Below are 22185 nucleotides of genomic sequence, written 5' to 3' on the forward strand. Positions count from 1 at the left end.
TAGAGGTAGTCACCGATCTTACCACCTCAGGCTTCATTGCCGCTCTCACACGTTTTGTGTCGAGACGCGGACTCTGTTCCGATCTGTATTCTGACTGCGGAACCAACTTTGTTGGTGCAAACTCGGAATTACGCAAGGTAATCCGTGAAACCATCCTTACACCTGATTCGCAGGACAAAATTGTTCATTTCACCACCCCCAAAGGAATTAACTTCCATTTCAACCCCCCCTCTGCACCTCATCAAGGTGGCTTATGGGAAAGTGCCGTTAAAAGTGCAAAATACCATCTGAAACGGGTAATTGGTGAAACCATTTTAACTTTAACCCAATTTCAAACTTTGTCCATTCAAGTAGAGGCAATGCTAAACTCGCGCCCTCTTACAGCTCTTAGTTCAGACCCTTCCGAAATTTCTGTGCTGACCCCTGGACATTTCCTCATCGGAGCTCCATTAGTTGCCCTGCCGGAACCTCACCTGTCTGAAGTGCCCTTCAATCGTCTTCGTCAGTGGCAGCTTGTCCAGGCTTTTCACCAGCGTATCTGGAGGCGTTGGCAGCTTGAATATCTCCACTCCCTCCAGCAGCGATCCAAGTGGACCACCCCTCATGAGAATTTGAAGACCGGAGACTTGGTGCTCATTCACTCCAATTCACCTCCACTCACCTGGCCTCTTGGACGCATCGTCTCCACTCACCCTGGCGCTGATGGAACAGTTCGAGTCGTCACAGTGAAGACAGCTTCTGGGACTTTCACACGGCCTGTTCACAAGGTCTTCCCTCTGCCATGCAATGAAGACTAAGTCCAAGAAACCTACTCTATGTACATATTAGATTTAAGTGTGGTTTACGTTTGCTCTTGTGTTTTTTAATTAATTGTCTGTTGAAGCTGTAATGCTTCAAGGGGGCCGGAATGTTCGGTATTCATATTTTTAGAGTATTTAGAAATTAATCATTATGTTAATTAACCAGTGACTTAATTAACATAATGATTAATTTCTAAATACTCTAAAAATATGAATACCGAACATTCCGGCCCCCTTGAAGCATTACAGCTTCAACAGACAATTAATTAAAAAACACAAGAGCAAACGTAAACCACACTTAAATCTAATATGTACATAGAGTAGGTTTCTTGGACTTAGTCTTCATTGCATGGCAGAGGGAAGACCTTGTGAACAGGCCGTGTGAAAGTCCCAGAAGCTGTCTTCACTGTGACGACTCGAACTGTTCCATCAGCGCCAGGGTGAGTGGAGACGATGCGTCCAAGAGGCCAGGTGAGTGGAGGTGAATTGGAGTGAATGAGCACCAAGTCTCCGGTCTTCAAATTCTCATGAGGGGTGGTCCACTTGGATCGCTGCTGGAGGGAGTGGAGATATTCAAGCTGCCAACGCCTCCAGATACGCTGGTGAAAAGCCTGGACAAGCTGCCACTGACGAAGACGATTGAAGGGCACTTCAGACAGGTGAGGTTCCGGCAGGGCAACTAATGGAGCTCCGATGAGGAAATGTCCAGGGGTCAGCACAGAAATTTCGGAAGGGTCTGAACTAAGAGCTGTAAGAGGGCGCGAGTTTAGCATTGCCTCTACTTGAATGGACAAAGTTTGAAATTGGGTTAAAGTTAAAATGGTTTCACCAATTACCCGTTTCAGATGGTATTTTGCACTTTTAACGGCACTTTCCCATAAGCCACCTTGATGAGGTGCAGAGGGGGGGTTGAAATGGAAGTTAATTCCTTTGGGGGTGGTGAAATGAACAATTTTGTCCTGCGAATCAGGTGTAAGGATGGTTTCACGGATTACCTTGCGTAATTCCGAGTTTGCACCAACAAAGTTGGTTCCGCAGTCAGAATACAGATCGGAACAGAGTCCGCGTCTCGACACAAAACGTGTGAGAGCGGCAATGAAGCCTGAGGTGGTAAGATCGGTGACTACCTCTATATGAATAGCTTTGGTAGCCATGCAGATAAAAATACACAAATAGACCTTAATCTGTCTAAGAGCTTTGAGACTGCAAACGCGAACACTAAATGGTCCGGCGTAATCTACGCCTGTAGATGAGAATGGACGAGTAGGATTGACCCGATGAGCAGGTAAATCACCCATTAGAGGGATTTTGTTTCGTGGTTTATTTTTAAAGCACACAAGACACTTAAATATGCGCGAGCGGATAACGCTCCTGGCCGATAGAATCCACACTTTTCGGGCGAGTAGTGATTGAGTTAGTTGCGGACCTGAGTGCAAGTGTACCTGGTGGTAAAAGTCTATAAGCAAATTCACTACAGTATGAGACTTGGGTAGAACAATAGGGTGACGTATGTCATGAGCAAGCGAACAATGTGACAATCGGCCACCGACGCGTATGAGACCATTAGGGTCGAGGAAGGGGGTGAGTTTCTGTAATTGTGCAGAACATATTGAGCCTTTGTTCAATAATTTAATATCCGTGGTCAATAATTCTGATAAAGGATTTTGATAAAGGCTCAATATGTTCTGCACAATTACAGAAACTCACCCCCTTCCTCGACCCTAATGGTCTCATACGCGTCGGTGGCCGATTGTCACATTGTTCGCTTGCTCATGACATACGTCACCCTATTGTTCTACCCAAGTCTCATACTGTAGTGAATTTGCTTATAGACTTTTACCACCAGGTACACTTGCACTCAGGTCCGCAACTAACTCAATCACTACTCGCCCGAAAAGTGTGGATTCTATCGGCCAGGAGCGTTATCCGCTCGCGCATATTTAAGTGTCTTGTGTGCTTTAAAAATAAACCACGAAACAAAATCCCTCTAATGGGTGATTTACCTGCTCATCGGGTCAATCCTACTCGTCCATTCTCATCTACAGGCGTAGATTACGCCGGACCATTTAGTGTTCGCGTTTGCAGTCTCAAAGCTCTTAGACAGATTAAGGTCTATTTGTGTATTTTTATCTGCATGGCTACCAAAGCTATTCATATAGAGGTAGTCACCGATCTTACCACCTCAGGCTTCATTGCCGCTCTCACACGTTTTGTGTCGAGACGCGGACTCTGTTCCGATCTGTATTCTGACTGCGGAACCAACTTTGTTGGTGCAAACTCGGAATTACGCAAGGTAATCCGTGAAACCATCCTTACACCTGATTCGCAGGACAAAATTGTTCATTTCACCACCCCCAAAGGAATTAACTTCCATTTCAACCCCCCCTCTGCACCTCATCAAGGTGGCTTATGGGAAAGTGCCGTTAAAAGTGCAAAATACCATCTGAAACGGGTAATTGGTGAAACCATTTTAACTTTAACCCAATTTCAAACTTTGTCCATTCAAGTAGAGGCAATGCTAAACTCGCGCCCTCTTACAGCTCTTAGTTCAGACCCTTCCGAAATTTCTGTGCTGACCCCTGGACATTTCCTCATCGGAGCTCCATTAGTTGCCCTGCCGGAACCTCACCTGTCTGAAGTGCCCTTCAATCGTCTTCGTCAGTGGCAGCTTGTCCAGGCTTTTCACCAGCGTATCTGGAGGCGTTGGCAGCTTGAATATCTCCACTCCCTCCAGCAGCGATCCAAGTGGACCACCCCTCATGAGAATTTGAAGACCGGAGACTTGGTGCTCATTCACTCCAATTCACCTCCACTCACCTGGCCTCTTGGACGCATCGTCTCCACTCACCCTGGCGCTGATGGAACAGTTCGAGTCGTCACAGTGAAGACAGCTTCTGGGACTTTCACACGGCCTGTTCACAAGGTCTTCCCTCTGCCATGCAATGAAGACTAAGTCCAAGAAACCTACTCTATGTACATATTAGATTTAAGTGTGGTTTACGTTTGCTCTTGTGTTTTTTAATTAATTGTCTGTTGAAGCTGTAATGCTTCAAGGGGGCCGGAATGTTCGGTATTCATATTTTTAGAGTATTTAGAAATTAATCATTATGTTAATTAAGTCACTGGTTAATTAATCATGCTAATGTGTATATAAATCACCACATTTATTGTAATATTATTTAGTCTCAGTAACAATTTATTGTAAATAGACTCCCGCTTTCAATATTCAAATGAGATTGCTAAGCCTGCTCGAATTTCCCGCCACAGTAAGGCCTATTTTCCTGTACTACATACCCATGAATCACCTGACGCCGTGTTTGCTTCAATCGCATTTCCTATTGGCCATCGAATTCCTAGACCCCTCTAAACCGCAATTGCATTTTTCAAAGTGTGAAGCCGGCGATCGGCGTCTGTCTGTCCACGGTCGGCGTCCATAACTCACGGTGTATTCCGTTTCTCGTATCTCGGGACATTAATTGCCCATTTTACCTCTCTTAAACGTATTTTTAGGCTATAGATTAATTATATCTGGCCTCCCTCTCCTCTATAGTACATTTAACTATATATACATTTTAATTTCCCCCTTTTGTTTGTGATTAAATTACTTAAATTGTGATCTAGTGCTTTCAGACTCTTCAAACCTCAAGACAGTGTGTGCGCGTCCGTGTATTACTTCTAGACTTTCCGTACGTTTTCACCGCGACTTCCGCGTATTAGTGAGCTCTTTGTGATTATGAACTTGGGTGCGTTGCGTTCTCCAAAATTCTACAAAACAGAAGCACTCGGTCTAAGGACTCCGCCATCCGCCATCGCTCCACCATAGACGACGCCGCTGCCATACTCTCCACCTTTGGATAATTGGACTCAAGGTACAACCTTAAAGTTTTGTGTGTGTTTTAATTAGACTCTAAAACTAATCTCATTTGCCCCTCACAAGACATTTTATTCCATCTCGGGACCTCAGTGCCCTTCAAATTGCAGATTCGCCATTTTCTCTAATTTAATTATTTTTCTCTTGAACTATTAATTAGTTCTGGTCCTTCGAGTTATTAATTATTTTCATTTTTACCCATTACGCCCCCAACAGGAATATTCATTGAGTTGATAAAAAGTAACGATTTGCGATATCATTTTATACAACACGTCCGAGCTCAGGTTCGTTGTTTTATTTGGTATGTCATCACAGTGAAAAAGTGTTAAGGTTATACATGTAAGTATATAATTATCATTGTTTCGACTGAAAATATATTATATTACGAACGGCATTAATTAACTTCAAACTACAGGTATATCAGTCGAGTAAATATTTAAGCTCAACTACTTTATATTAATATGTTATGTAGTAAATGACAAGGATTGGATACCTTATTCAGATATTACAATAATTATTTTCAATACATCAAACATAGAATATAATAAAATTCTAAGCTATAAGTAGAGATAATAGATGTTCATTTTCTGAGAGTCATTGATATAATACTGTTAGTGATACATAAGTTAGTTTCGAAGCTTCAGTTGAACGTAACATCGGAATGCTTGTCGTCTCTTGCTCTGGTGGTATATAATGGTGTACACAATAGCTCTGTTGAAAGCAATGAACATTGAACATACCTCTGCGAATGATTAACGATTTGCAACACAAGCCTCACTCAATCTTTATGAATCTAAAATGCTTAAGTTAAGTTTGCAAACTAGTTATATAATTCGTAAAATTTTCACTTGGTGTAAACTTGATCACACAAGTTACTAACAAAGCTAAATTAGCAGTGCCTTACACAACATGTTATATTTTAAGATAAAAACCCCATTTAAAGGGGTTTTATGTCAAAATAAAACGTTTTAATTATTGACGAGGAATAATATTATAAATATAGAACTCCAATAACTACATCTGAAGGTTCTCGTCTATTATGTAATTCTGTTATGTAAAATTGATTAAACTGAGTTAATGTGGTTTTTGCATAACAACTAATTTACATTCAAAATACCTTGTTATAAAGTTTGATTCAGTTGGCATAGATATTGTCAGCCTTTGGCAGGTGTCGGGTCAAGTGTACTGCTGATCAATTTTCACATTAACCTTGAAACCTGATGTTCTTTATTTTGTAGTTAATTTTACTATACAGAGTGTCTGACCTAAAGTGAACCAATAAAACTTTTTATTATGATAAATAGAGTTAACAGAGTTAATAGAGTTAATAGACTAGATATGGGGCACTGTCCTATATTTTTAAGATTTTTTTATGGTTTCGAATTTCAGAATTATGTTCACCATTTTCCAATATGGCCGACTACTTTGTACTTTGTTATTTGTTATATAACGTTCTGTATTTTATGACTGTGTTCTAATGTCAATGAGATTTAAAAACGTTTTTATTCTTGATATTCTTTGTTTCTATCGCTACACATTTAGGAGTTACAGCGTGTTACATTTAAGAAAAAAAGGGCTTGTGGTGTACGTTTTGTATCCTGTAGCTCATAAACGAGAAAAAAAATCAAAGAATTAACAAGTCTTAAAATTGCATCTACGTTCTAAAAAGACCATTAAATACTGAGTGTTCCAGTACTAAAGTTAGCTGCTATTTTGAAACAATGAAATAAATATTTAAAATGTAGTTTTGAGATTTTTTTAAAATTTTGAACATTCTGATTGAATCAAAATATATACTATCTATTTGTAAAAACTAACTAAATAAAATAAAATTATTTAGATTAGCTTTATATCACGACCCAGATTCAAGTTATGATCACGTACATAGAATGTCCAAAGTATTTACCTTGAGCGTTTACAGCCCTGCTCCTGACCAGATCTACTTTGTTGGCCACCAAGATGGCGGGTCTGGCCCTGAGCAGGTCGTAGTCCTGCAGTCGGCCGAGCTCGTCCTCTGCTCGTTGGAAACTAGCCTTATCTATCACTGAGTACATCACTATGTAGGCGTCTGCCGGCGGAGAACTACGATCCACTTCCCCCTAGAGACAAATGTAATGTAACGGTTAGGAAAATGCCACAGTAATGCTATCATAAAATACAATAAAAGACTTACAAGTAAGTTTTGATGTTTACACAAGATGACTTTCTGCGGTACCTAGATGGTTAATATACCTGGTTGAATAATAATTAAATAATTATTCATTCACTATACAGCTTTCATTCGACGATATTCATTTAATTTATGCTAAAAAGATGTTCTTACGTTTCAAGTATTTGACCTCACAATTAAGGTTAGTCACTAGCATTTTAGTAACATAACATCGTAACTGACTTGTATTTTGCACCACCGACATTTTTAACAGAGGAGAAATTTAAGATCAATAAACTGGCGGCATTATTTTGAGTTGAGGAATTTTAAATTGTAAAATTTCGAAACTAGATTTAGATATGACAATGAAGGCATCATTGATTAATGTGGTTTTATATGAAAATACACGATATAAAATATTTTGTTTCATATCATTATCAGGAGGATCCCCAAGAAGAATGATTTCTTCTGATAATTTACATTTTAATATAGCACTATTCAAGGAAGGGGGCTATTTTAAGGAAACTATTTGTTTGTAAAACCGATGTAAGCTTTTAAATTTAATCAAAACAAAAGCCGTTGTGCTTCTTCCTTAGTAGCAGAGAACCTACTAGTTCTACCTATGCTACTACCCATAGCGCCAGTAGTAATTGGACGTAGAGATAAGGATCTAGGATTTAGCAGGATTTAGTAGGCTAACAGCTTAATAAGGCCAATATAAATTCACTTAGACTGCAGGTTGGCATTTACCATATGAAACGGCACTACACTGTCTTACTTACCTCACAAGGGAGAAACGTGGCTTAACTAACTTTTTCGAATTTGCTTGATAAAGGAAATATACCTTGTTTATAGAACATTATGGTTATGTTGATAAATATTTGATGCGATTATGTACGAGTCATAAATAGAAAAGATTAAGTTTAACGATATTTAATCCATCATAATTTGATGCTTGGAGGAAAAATGTCACTGTCTCATAGTACTGGAGTGATTTGTAATTGTTTAGTTTTCATGAACAAAGTCAAGGCAAATTGGTTTCAAGTGCCTCTCAGAAACAGATACAACAGGACCTAGCATTGATATGTACCACATGTGGGTCACTAAACAAGTTTTGCTAAAACATTTTGATATATATCATAATCACTAGAACTCAAAATAAAGGAATGAGGAAACTACATATTCTGAAACCCCAAACGGGGATTCAATGGGGACAGACTGGTCACTTAATTTAATTTCAAATGGAAATATCAAATTGTTAATAAACTGGTTAAATTTCCAACTAAATAGAATCCAATCAGAAAGTACAACAATACTGTTTATAAACATGTATTATAAAAAAGAAACCGTACCATAGATGTATTATTTCAACGACAATGACCCTATTATCGTTTAGGGCGAATAAATAATTATTGCAGTATTTTCTTTTATGTATTGTTGAGACTAAAGAAGCAATAGTTCAGATCAGTAGGTTGGATAAATACATGGCTCGCTGCTTCTATATTTATATTTTTAGCCCGTGAGTTCAAAATGTATGTGAAAGTGTAGTATACAGTCTATTATGTAGAGGGATAGATTTTATTTATAAAAAAATAGCAATGCCATTTTAACTTTCGTATTTATAAACCCTAAAAGTGGGTTTTTAAATATAAAAAAGGGACACGGACTTAATTTAGGTTTGGAACTGCTTTGAATAGTAAAAATTCAATTTATTCCAAATTAAATTCTTTTTACCAAGCACCAATCAATTTTTCTTTTATTTTCAGGAAAAAATTGCGATTGTATAATCATGTATCTCCTGAACAAGTTTAGGAGAACTTATACATATTTAACTTAGCCTTACAGTTCACCACCCTAATAAGTAAAATTCAATGTCTTTTGAAAACAGGAAACACAGATTACAGGACTTCAACACTTAGCTGGTTAAATCGTCTTGGCTATCACAGTTTAGACCGTAAATGAAACTGACGCGGCTTTTAATAGAAGACCTTGACGCAGAACTTCCAGGTGTATTTTCAGGGGTTGTAAACAATTTTGAATAGCCTCTAACGATGTTTCAGAAACTGATTTAGGTGAGTGACTGTTAGTGTCTTACAAAGTAATACAAGATATGTGTTTTCAGGTGTCGGGGAAAACGATTTGTAAAAATAATTTATAATTTTAAACTGATTGGATTATCCATAACATCGATTAAAAATAAACGATTAATCTATACAAAACTTGATTACTCATTCACAAAAATGCAGCCTATATCTTGAAATAAATTAATATTGTGACTATTAATATTGCATTTTTTCATATGCTATGGTATAAGGGTTTTTTGTTACTGGAACCTCTAAAACATCTAAAGTAGATATTAAAAATTGTAGCGCGTTATATGGAGCTCAATGGGATAGTGCAACTGCGTAAATATCAAACAAAGTTGGTGTCGAGAAAAACAATATTTTAATCGATATAATTATTCTAAGGTTAATTTTGATGTAGTTATTTGTTTAAATACATTAAACACGATGCATGAACGTAATGTTCACTTTGAGGAAATAGTCTGATTTGAATGACTGCGCGACTGTAAATTGAACAGTCAGTTCTTGGTCCAGAACTATATTTGATTCAGAGCAACAGGTTAGGTTTGCAAGAAGTAGTTTAGTTACCTTTTCATTTCCAACATTAATAAACTTCAGTTCGGACTCCTCTCCGTTCAGCATTATACATACAGACTCTTCTTGCGTACCGTCTGCTGCAGAGTCATCTGGAAACACATTACAGTCTTTAAAATACGAACATGCATCATATATTGAGAAAAATGTGTTGAAAGGTGTGATACAAGGAAGCTGTGGCAGAAACTGCTAAGTATGATTAGTTTCTCCAAGAAAGATACGACAATAATAGATGGAGGAAGTTGAAAACCCGGTCAACGTCAGGCAGGTCGCTGTTCGATTAATCATGGATTTATCTTTTGGCCCAGCCGTGAGTGTCTAACTGCGAGGTTTTTAGACACTAAAGTATCCAGTGATTCAAGTGGCCGAGCTTAGCTCAGGGATCAAAACCTAAGCATACTTTCATCTACATTAGTAATTCAAAATGTTTTAAACATTCCTGACAGTCTGACTGATACTTTTATTTCAATCAGTTAAAACAAATAACATAGATTATATTGAAACTAATTGATTCATTTATACAATTACAACGATACAGACGTCATCTCACTCCTCTCCACATTCACTTTACTCAAATATTCACATATATTGGCGAAATAAATAATGGTATATTCATATAAATCTGTGTGGATAGTTCTTAGGCAATGGATATACTTCTTTGTGTTTTGCACAGTAGTTCACAGAAAAGGCCAGAGTTTCTCTAAAGTAGTAAAGAAAATGCTTTCTGCTCGAGCAGTTAATCGCACGATATTAGGCCTAAAAAGCTATAATTTTTAATCTCCCTAAAGACGGTAATCCAATTTTAATCCAAGTTTTTTTTGACATGCTGAATAACGTGACAAGGTTTGTTCATATGGTTGCAAGACACCCTGTATAACAATTACAGCATTGAAGGGAATCAAAAATAATTGTTTATGTTTGAAGATTCATGTCTAGCTGTAAATACTATTCCTAAAATGTTTTTAAATGTTAATTAAGTAAAACGTTAAATAATCAATAGAATTATACATTCCAATCTCATGTTAAAGCCGTAGCTAGTTTATAATAACATTAACGTAGGCGAATATAAACCGATATTGTGTGTTGACCATAATTAATCATTTATGCGGAATACGACAACTTTTAAAACAAATAAAGCAAGAAAAACTTATCGTTAACTTTTGTATCTTTCATGATGCATGAAACATCATAGTACTAAAAATAATTAAAGAAACAATCGAATTTTAATTTATATGTTCTTCTTCAATGAAATTGACTACAGCTGATCGATAAAGATGGAGTGTCCACTTGTATCCAAAATTAAACGGTACCTTTAGCACTTGGGTATCAATTTATCAATATCTAACCTCTCGTCCTGTCATAGGCGTTGATACACTCCGACGTCATGAACTGACTGACCAGCGCAGTCTTGCCGACTCCCGGAGCCCCCAGCATGGCCACCCGGTAGGTGATGACCTCAGGAGAGGGTACGGGGGAGAGGGAGCTCGGAGGTTGCTCGGGGTTGGGGCTGGAAGGAAGTAGACTGTTGCTGCGAGAACGACGTCTCCTGAACGAATCTCCTCTGTTTACAACACCTGTGGGGAAAAGTGATTGTAAGTATTTGAACTAACATTGCTGGATGCGACCAAGTAAAACATAGATCCAGTCATAAATTAAATAAACCTTCTTTAAGTTTTCTCATCTTTATTCACCTAAAAATTGAAGCTTGATTATTGTGTCTTTGGTGTGTTGTTCGTATCATTCATCCACTGTAAATGTTACACCTAAAATTATTAGTTTTACGCATCTTTTCTATTTTCTCCTTATTTTATACTATATAATAACAAGATCGTAAAGCATAGATTTATCCCTACAACGTTAATGAATTCAAAAGACTTTTTTTAGATGATGGAGTAAAAGAAGGCTGAGAGAAACATTAAACTAGATTTTCTACTTCACGAAACCCAAATTAATTGAGAAAGGTAGGTATCATTGACAAAACTCAACAAATATTAACGCCTAGTCCAGTAAATAGATTCTAAAACTTTGATCTTAAATCTGAGTATCGTCGAGGCATTCCTCTTTGAGATGAGCTAAACACTTGAGAACCTAAGTATATTTGAAATTCAGATTACATTTCCAGTACAGTACAGTGTACAGTATTTAAAGTGTGTGGAATTGTGATGTAATATAATACGACATATTACAAATTCAATGTATTAATGGATATATTTGAACTAATTCAAGATTAAAACCTCAGAGAACATTGAATATTCTTCAACAATATAAATACAATAGAAGATAAATAAAGACTTATTATTTCCTGTGAAATGATTTGTTTTGCGCTGTTATACTAATGCTAAAGCCAGCAGAACGTCAAACATAACTTCACTGACTGGTAGTTTGATTGATTAAATTTGGTTTATAAGCCACAACTTCGATGGAAACTATTCCACAATGAGTGATCGAAAGTAGGTAAATTAGTTGAACCCACAGGTATTTTACATAGTAACTGTATTGTAAAATATTCCTAAAGTGATTAAGTAAATAGTAGTAAAAAGTAAGTAAATAAGACAATTACAGAATTTCTATTATCCAGCCAAATTCTTTACAATTTGAATATTACTCTTCATTTTGATTGAGTAACATTCACAAAAGTGTGGAGATTGCACATTTAAAAATCTAGTAAGTTATGATTATTACTATGTATCAAGGATTAAAAGTAATCCCTTATAAACTGTTCGTGTACACTGTACAGTTAAAGACGACTCTTTTGCATGTTTAAGCCTGGTTTACATTCTGATGTTCACAGTTTAGTTAAAACTACTTAATAACATTAAAATAAATAAAACTCATTAGAATGGTTTGTTAAATGCTGTTGCACTTTAGCTTTAGTAAAACAGCTAAGTGACATTAGCGCACTAGCTAAACTGGGCTTGAAAAGTTAACAAAAATACTTTAGATTTGACGTTAGGACAAAAAGTGACTTTGCAGGATCCATCAATACAAACTGTCGAAGACAAAAGGCAGTATCATTATTACGTTTCGCCTAATTTTGAATACTGTTGTTTTTACTACTATTGTGTTGTTTTGTGTAACTAAAACATTAAAAAAGCACAGTGTTTGGCTCTTGTGTCAATATTTTGTTTCCCAGTCTTAGCATACATATTATATCTTTGTATTTATACATAGATGTTGTAAATATTGATACAATTCTTTAAGATAATGTAACTCAGACAAGAAGTATTTCGGATTCCAACTTTAAACAAAATTCAGTTTTCCCTTGTTTTGGAAGGTCATGTCAGTTTCATTGGACGATAATTATAGAAAACTTAAAGGTCTATCAGTTTTGATCTTAAACAGTAATTATTACAGTTGTTCTTCTTAACCTAGATGCATAGTTACATAATAAAAAAAACTTAATTTTAATTGTTTCACTTAAACGGGTATAGCAAATTTCCAGGTATGTTTAGGCTTGTTTCATACCTATCCAGAGTATTACTATTTCGATTACAGAAACATACGTTGATTTAGAGAGGTTAGCTTTAAAATCACTTAAGCTATTCGGAAGATTTACAACACTTAAGCTGCAAAAAGTTTAAATGAACTCAAACAATGTCTAACAAATCGAAATCGGTAAAATGCAATTTTTGATTTTGACTATACAGTATGTGTGACTAATTGCCAAACAGGATAGCCTAAGATACAAAATTATCTATTTGAAGCATACTCTGAAAGAGGTAGAATATTAACAAGAACCGAGCCAAATGTTTCCGATGAATTCCAACTGAAAGTGTCTGTCAGATGTTATAAACGTTCTTAAAATGGATGAGTAGAGAGGCGCTTTGAAAAGGTCAGCGTAAAACCCAGTTCATTGAACTAAATTATGTTGAAAAATATGGATAGTTTTACTACACTGCATATGAATTTCATGCGTATTAGTAAAATATATACAGTAAAATTTGTATGACTCGTGTTGAATTACATGAACCATTTGCAAACTGATTTGAATCTAGCAAAATGTAATAAATACATTTGAACCTTTTTCGTTTCTCTTTAACAAAGTTAATAGTTGATCTCTGCCTGATAAACACGGCCTTGTTTACCAAAATGGGTTGCAGAAATTGCTGGAACCGTTCTTCCTCCTTTCTGGTCAGTGAAATGCCAGTTTCATAAGACGATATTGTCTGGATTGGCCCCCAAGACTGGGCATATTTTCCCCATACTTCCCCGATGTGGAATTCACAATGAACCACCTCGACTACAAGTCTTCGCTCGATGCCTTCTCAGAATACAGCGTCCAAGAGGAGATTGTGCTCTTCCATCTCACCATTTCACCAGCCTGAGCTGTAACGGCGAAGAGGATTTTCGCTAATTGATAGAGCAGCCAGGTCCTTCCTACCCGGCAGAGGGGTTTCAAACCCAAGATGTACCCTCAACTCGTACCGGATGTAATAGAGCCCATAAAGCACGGAGCCACGCCGAGAAATTAAACGGTGTGATGTAAAAAATAGACCAAACTATTGTGAAAAAATCGAAAGTAGCATTTTGAAGAGGAGGCACGAAAACGTACAAAGTATGTTCTCCCCCTTTTATTCGCCTATTACGATAATCAGTAAAGATTGAAATTGATAGCGGTCAATTCTAACCTGGATCGGCATAAGTCTAATGATATTTGCAGTTTTCAAGTTACAGCAAAGTACGGTAATTACAGTACAAGTCATATGGACAAGCCATAGAAGCTGAGATGTGGCTGGTCATGAATCAGCAATGTTCTCCTTATAGCATAATGTTCAGCATGGCTCCTATATTGTGCTTTATTATTTAAATTATTAACCAACGATTGATCAAAATTAAATTAGTACGAATGATATGCAAGGTAAAATTTGCCTATACAGTATTTACAAAAATTTGATTAGTTTGATTGGAATCAGAATTGAACTTGACTATTGAATAAATTTTGGAAGCTCAAAGTTACAGGTTTGAGGTAGATTTAAAACGAACGCAGTGCAGCATCAAATAAACACAGCTTTATCACTTTGGGCGATATCAATTGTGACTGATAATTCTATTCTGTTTGAAGGTTTACTCTTTTTCTGTCTTTGTGCTTTGAAGTAATAAAATGATGCTCTTCAGGTGTCTGGTCAAATAGATTTACATCCTCAACATGTACACTCTTTGCATGTGTTGATTATAAGTTGGTAATACAGTATACAATAAGATGATTATTTTTACATGCATTTCAGTTTTAATTTTTTTAATTAACTTTTTTTACATCTTTGCAAATTAACGCCCAGTAACGATAAAAATATATTTTATTGAATCTGTTTTCAGTAACCTAAGGCCTCAAGAACCATTTTTGGTCTTCCTCATATTATACAACATGCCATGGAATCACTATAGCTAGGAAAAAAAACAAGTGGGCGATGACTTTACGCTCAAAAAGATAACTTTTGTAATATTGTAAAATCTGTAGCTTTTTTGTAAAATGTTTAATTTCGGTGGCGTAGGTGTGTTCACAAGTAACAGTGTGCACGCTTATGCCAATCCTTTAGGGAGATGATAATCCCCCTTTTGGGAGGGATTTACAGATATATCGTTCTATTGAAAGTTTGGCCCTAAAGAAAGGAGATAAGAAAATATCCTGTTAATGAAGAATTTAGTATTATCCAGACTGAATTATCTTAAAACTGTCTTTAGGATCCTCGAGACTGACAATACGAATATTTTTTATGATATACATTTAGTCTACAATGAAGTGTACCTCATGTTTTATTGACACCCTATGCAGTAGCTAGTAAACCAGCTACCCTACTCAATTCTGTCTGTCTTCCTCAAATTTGATTGAGGTACAAAGGCAGCAATTCAATTGTTTGCCTTAGGTTTTATTGGAGTTCTATGCAGCGAACTGCGACAAAAACTCAATTTTGTCTACCTCATGTCTTATTGACACTCTGGAACTGCTGCAACGAATAAATATTTCTACCTTTTCTGTGATTGACATTTGATACTGAAAATACTGCACCATCCTAATTCTATCAATCATCGAAGTTTACATTTGTTGGCTCTGGGTTGGATATTGATTTAATAACCTGGAAAGCGTATACAAACACATTACTATTATATGATTGGTAATACTAATGTTTTCTGCATGTTTTCATAACATAAATCGATAAAATTATAATAAATGTTTTAAAAATTATTTGATTTATTATGCATATTTCAATGCAATAAAATAAACATCTTTAATATTGGAAGTTGAAGAGATTAAACATTTATCTTTCTTGCTTATTTTATTTCAACAATGAAGAATTTTCTTCCTTTTCAATCCTGAGAAAAGCCAGTAGTTTTATAATTTTTCAAAAATGGGATCAGCAATCTGAGATTATTATGCCAATAGTAGATGGGTCTGGCCAGGGAAACAACTGTTTTAGTCAGTGACAAGACTCAATGCATCTTACTTTATTCTACAAAGCGTCTTGTTCTCTGGTTATAATACAAAAACCAGTGGTGTTACCTTCTCAAGACATGCATTTAAAAACATAGTGAATGTAACTTTTAAATCAGTCATAACTAACTACTGAAACAGACACTATAAATTCATAGGGGTTTTGTGTTGTATTTATATTTTTAAAAAATAAGACGATATTTAGCTCGTATATTTTACTCAGGATTCATTAATTAAGTGTATGTCTATTTGGTTTTGTTATGCATTTTCTTGACCGCTTTTAATTATAATAATTTTATGTATAAATATTGGTTTTGTTCAAAACCAAGGGTCGTTCGGAATTTTTGAACATATTTAATTAGAACACATGTACGAGCTTGTAATTCTTCCTTTATTTCTCTACCTCCCCCTCTCACCCCGCCTCACATCCCTTTCCATCAACATGTCTAACAGTCAGTTAAGGAAGTTAGACTTGGGAAAGTTTCTTCGGCGACATTCGACTTGCCTTTTTGTTCCAACTTGATTTGATCTTCGAATTAGTGAGAGACTTTAAAAGCAATTAAGCTGCAAAAGTGTATTTTTTGCAGCTAACCTTTAGAACTTGTGATTATTCATTACAATTAATGAGATAGAATTGCATTGAAACAAAATCTATCTGAAAGAGATCTCAATGAATTACAAAAATTCTTAATCAACATCACTTTATTAACATTGGTAGGATATTTTTAATAGCAAAGTCATATATTACAAACTTCCTTTATAAGCATGACAGCATATATTCACGGAAACATAGCATTAAAGTCAAATATATCTATTTATTTCCATATTTGTTATTCAGTACTTGGTTTACATTTTCTATTGTTTTAATTCATCTCTTTACAAATTGTAAATTTTAATTTCTATAAAAGTTCCATATTGTTGCAAACTATTTTACATATAACTAGAGAAAATCCTTATCAAGTTGTTGTTTAAACACCTATATTGATATCATTGCAGTAACTTATTAGATATTATTGCACATTTTCCCAATAAACTTTATACATTTTCAAATAAACTGTTCAGTTCTAAAAGTGAACAAATAAACATTATAAACATGTTAAACAACAGGGTTCAACTTCAAATAACATCAAGTCTTGAACATTTTCAATGGCTTGCTTTATTCATTTTCTTAGAGATTTGCAGAAAATATACTAACATATTAGGATTAATCCGCAAATCCCATTTAGATAAAGTTCCCATGAAAATTCGGTTTGAAGCTAACTTTATTTCCACTGGCAATCAGATTCCAGGATACCGATTGCAGCCAATAACAAATGAATTCGCTGGACGGCCCTTTATTGATACTTCAATGCTGTTAACATTCCGAAACGCCCCAATTCGATCAATCATCAAATGACCCATATGATTCGTTAATAGGTGGCAACTGGTAAATGTAGTTTGGTTATTCTATTTTACCTGTTACTTTTGAAACTTTATTGCAGTTGCAATAGATTCTATTTATCATAGAACTATTACTAATTAAAAATGTCTAATTGCTTGGATTTTCCAAATAACTTTAAATCTTTGGACGTGCTGATAAATAGTTTTAACTGCACAACTATGTACTCGTTTATGGGTAAATCGTATAGAGAAATTGGATAGATATAACCCACGAAATTTGTTTAGTGAATAAACCTCAGCAAAGTTAAAGAAACTATAGTTTTAAGAGGTGTCTGGTTTTATTTATTTTTGTTGAGAACATATGTCTGAAGGAAGTAGCCTAAAATAATTTTACAGAGTTTTTTTCCATTTACATTTTACACAGATTTCAACCTAACGTAAGACTTCTGCTAGGTACCATTAACCGGAATATGATGTTAATACTAGAAGTCTGTGAATCTCACAATATCCGAACTTTTAGGAACATGCTGGTCTAGTTGTAGTGTTGGTCTCCAAGGTCGCCGGTTCAAATACCGCAAATAACCAATTAAGTTAAGTGATAATCCCGTGAACGCCTAGGCCTATTCTGAAGTAATGAGTATAACTGTTCTACATAGCGTCCTAGGATGTGAATGCAAGACATGAAAAAAACTTTTTATTTTCATAGAACAAGAGAATGGATCACCTGAGACTTGGAGTAATGTATTGTTAGAAATGTTTTGTGTCAGAGCAATGTATAGTTACTGATTGATTTGAATCAATCATAGTCCTGGTTTAGTGTTTGTAATCCTGTGGGGTAGTTATAGATATCCCTAGGAAACATAATGTTCCTGCTCCACTTTTCTATTTCCCCACCCTCCTGGACGTCTTCTCTGTACTTCATATAAAGCTTTCCTCTCCTACAAGATGTCTAACCGCCATTTAGCCTAATTAGTCGCTAAATATGTGTAAACACTTTACCTTTGCCACAGTTCAAAACGTACAAAACAACTGATTTTGTTCTTATTTATTTTGTAGTTATATAATAAAGAAATAGATTATTATTTTAAGAGTATGGATTGTATCATTATCTATGACAACTAATGAAATTTGGGAATCTGGTTGGGTTTAATTTATTACAGAAAATCAATATTTAAGTTCAAAATAAAAGAAAATATATTTATTTGGCCTTATTTGAGTTAAAATTGAATACCCACATCTTCAACCTGCTACTCAGAGCAATAAAAAATAATCTATTTTGATCTAGGTTAAGTTTTTACTAGAACTATGAATATTACCTCTGCATATCCATAGATTATTTTTAACGTTAGGCCTACTTATTATTATATTTTAATATATATATAAAATAATAATATATAACTAAGTAGTAAATTAAACATGCATGTTTTCTGATTCAACTAAAACTATAATGCCAAACAACATCCCATATTTATTTGTCCAGCTATATTATTTTATTTTTTCCCAGATGCTACAGTGTGATTTCCGCAATAGAGGGTCTAATTTTGTTTGGTTTTGGTTTTGGTTTTGGTTTTGTTTTCTAGATAGCTTGACAGTTTATGATAGTCTCTATTGAATCGGCCCATTGCATAATTATAGTGCTAAAACGCCTTTAGTGATTTGGATGATCATAACCAGGCCCTATTACTTCAGATCCCAAATTTAATCTTACCTTTGCTAGTAAAGCTGAAGGACCTGAGCCTGTAGCTGTCCTCGTCCTCCTGTTCCTGCTGATGTTTGTCTGAAGGAACGTCCAAGAAGGCTGTAGACTTCCTCTGGTACACGGAGTTGACTCTCCTCTGGGTCGACCCCTTCCTGCGGAATCCTCCTGGACTAGGAGACTCGTTGGCTCCTCCTGACACTGGAAATAGAACACTAAGTTTTAGTTGTCGTAGGGAGTAGAGATTAAGATTCATTGAAAGACAAGGGAAAGTATATCACATTAATATTTGGAGTGTTAGGAGAGTGATAAGCGATTTGATCCTAGAGCGAAAAGGAGAGTTAACTTGATTATTGGAGAAGTGCAGAAAATATTGTACAGCCTTGAGAGAATAATGTAATAGATGTTGAAAAACTACGAGTATATATCTTGTACTGTTAGTTGTAGTAGAGCAATGTTTATTAACTTAATAAAGATGCCAAGTGATCCTGTACAAGTGATGAAGCTGGAGAGCAAAATAGAAATATGATAAGGCAATATAGAAGAATCCCTTAGAGCTGTGGTAAAGTAGAGAATTGGTTTTGGTAGAAAATATATGTTGAATGGTGAAACATAAATATATTACAGCAAATTGCAAAGTATTGGAAGAGCACTGCGGGTTGTGTTGAGCAGTAAAGGATGTTGAGAGAGCTAATGGACAGATGTAGACAAACAATGCAAAGTTTATGTGTGGAGCTGCAGAGTTGTAGTGTAGCAATTAAGAGCTTTGTTAAGTAAATTAACACAGTACGACAGTACATTTTAAGTAATTTAACTACCGATGACCTTTATAATTGCTAGACACTATTATCATTCAGTTACTTATCTACATAATATTTAAAATTATGATGTGATTTGTTTAACTATTAGAATACCTTCAGATATTAAGTTTCACACATATAACTTCATCCCAAATTAACCGTTATAACTAAATACACTAAGTGACATCTTTCCGAACAAATAATATGTGTACACCAAAAATAAAACTTTTGCATACATTTTTTGCTTAGGCATCAGTACTTTTCCTACTAAGCCAGATAAATACCGTACGCATATAACATGGCTCAAGATCTTCATGGGTGTTCCACACTATTAAGCCTACAATAAGTCAGTGTCAAATGGCTGCCAGCTGCTAGACATCTGCCAACATGAGACACCTGAGAAATGAAGACAGAGAGTGGAGAAAATGGATGTCAACAGATAAAGACGGGTTTGTCTTTGTCAGATTTGAAAACCCTATTGTCAAGTTAATAAGTGTGAGGGTTTAATGCAACTATCATTGACTAAGGTCATAGTTTGTTTAAACTGATACTTTTCTGAATTTTATAAACTACATCACGTTCACCTTAAACGTGTGCGGATTCAAGTATGGTTACTAAATAGTGGAAGGCAAGTTAAGGTTTTATGTCTTCAATACCATAATTTTCTATGTGTCCGATGCATTCGCCTTTTAGTAAAGATAATACAATGACGGTCGTTACTCGGAAAAGTTATGTGTCCATCTGGTTTTATGAGTTTCATGCGTTCATCCTTTAGTTAGGTTATAAATAGAATTTTTAATTAAAACTGAAGTTTTATGTGCTGTATCATGCATTTTTGTGGGTTTTGTGCTCGTGTGGCGATTAGTGTTATGTATTCATCTTACAGTTAGATTCATGCTAGTAGTTAGTTAGTCATCATGCTTAAGAAGATTTGATGTTCTGTGCAGGGTATTTATATTTTGCAGTAAGGGGTAATAATCACGTAATATAAAGGAGGTGTGGTGATTATATATTACAACGAGTGTGTAAGCAGTAGGTCTGTCTATTTCCTCATTTTTACGGTAAACTTTGTTTTTTTTTTCGGTCCTTGTGAGTTTGGTCATCTTTCAAAATTTGTTGTGTTCGTATTTCGTATGGTTAGTTTCTCGAGAGACAATCTATTAACCCCTTTAAACTTATATGTGGTATTCACATTCGCTTATTTTCCTAACAATGAAATTAAATAAAGCTGCTTGTTTTGAATTTAACTCTATTTAATACAATTGTATTTCTGCACACAGTAGCAAAATCTGCATACACAAAAAACTATTTTTCCTTAAAATTAGTATCAGTAGGCTAAGGAATTTGTAACCAAGTTGCAGCGCAATGTTACAAAAGATGATATTGTTTTGAAACAAATAAAAACAAAGAAAAAAATAAGCTACCGAATTATAAAATGTATTAACAGATTTAGTGATGTATAACTGGTGTTAGAACATTATTTACAAAAAAATGTGACAAATGTGTGGAGGATTTAAAAAAACTTTTTTTGTTTCGCACGAGTTAGGAGTAGGATTTCATAACGCGTGCTTGAGATTTGACTACTTTTTAATTTGGTCACGAAGATTTTATGAACTTATTTCTTAGTTAGTGTTTTAAAATATTCAAAATTTAGTTGAAAAGGCAATGAAAATACTTGACTTGGGAGTAACAAACAGCAGTTCATCGCAAAGTGATAAATTGAGGGTGGGAGACGAGTTTTCAGTTGTCAATTTAACACATTTCTAGACAACCGCTCTCGTCAAAATGTCGTTCAGCACTCAATCAAAAGTCACGGAACATTAAACCCTTACGGGAACAATTTTTTGTCATTACTGTACTTAAACAGTTCAAGTGGTTACGTTTTTTAACTTTTTTGACTGTTAATGGAGAAAACCACCTGTAAATTATTACATTCATGAAACGGTTACCATCAAATACGTATTGGTTTATTAACTGAATTACAAAATCCTCATATTTTAGAAACCTTGTTCGGAAATCGATGATTAAAAAAATTATTCTAACTGAATTTTCACAGTTAATCAACATCATGGAGTATTCAGGGAGTAGTAGTCGAATGATAGTCATAGATATGCAAAGGAAGAAAATTCCAACCAAATTAATTTGTCCAAAAGAGTTTCAACCTTAAGACTTTTAAACTTTATATGAACCCAGAGGCTATCAAATACATTGCACTTATATAAAAATTGACAAAGAGATACCTTAAATCTGTTTACCAAATCGGAATAAATATGTCTGGATATGTGTTTCGTTTCCTTTAATGGAATCGCTCCCCTACGTAGCTATTGTAATTCAATTTTCCTATAGCATGTATTTGCATTTTATTAGCATAAACTATGGATATAGAGCCATCGAAAACCTTTTAT

At 35.2% G+C, this 22185-nt stretch overlaps 1 protein-coding gene across 2 annotated transcripts in view; it reads right to left on the reverse strand.

Moving 5' to 3' along the window:
- LOC129002438 (GTP-binding protein GEM-like) overlaps nucleotides 1–22185 on the reverse strand; it is a 218923-nt gene that overhangs the window by 8320 nt on the left and 188418 nt on the right. For both annotated transcript variants that reach the window (XM_054430236.1, XM_054430237.1), the window contains exons 2-5: nucleotides 18993–19181; nucleotides 10824–11051; nucleotides 9472–9569; nucleotides 6578–6770 (exon numbers count right to left, since the gene is read on the reverse strand). In XM_054430236.1, the coding sequence (XP_054286211.1) occupies nucleotides 6578–6770; nucleotides 9472–9569; nucleotides 10824–11051; nucleotides 18993–19181 (708 nt within the window). The remainder of the gene's footprint in view (nucleotides 1–6577; nucleotides 6771–9471; nucleotides 9570–10823; nucleotides 11052–18992; nucleotides 19182–22185) is intronic.

The sequence above is a fragment of the Macrosteles quadrilineatus genome, unplaced genomic scaffold, assembly GCF_028750875.1.
Source record: "Macrosteles quadrilineatus isolate MER2022 unplaced genomic scaffold, UCM_ALF_1.0 Scaffold_9__3_contigs__length_116548681, whole genome shotgun sequence".
NCBI classification, from domain to species: Eukaryota; Metazoa; Arthropoda; class Insecta; order Hemiptera; family Cicadellidae; genus Macrosteles; species Macrosteles quadrilineatus.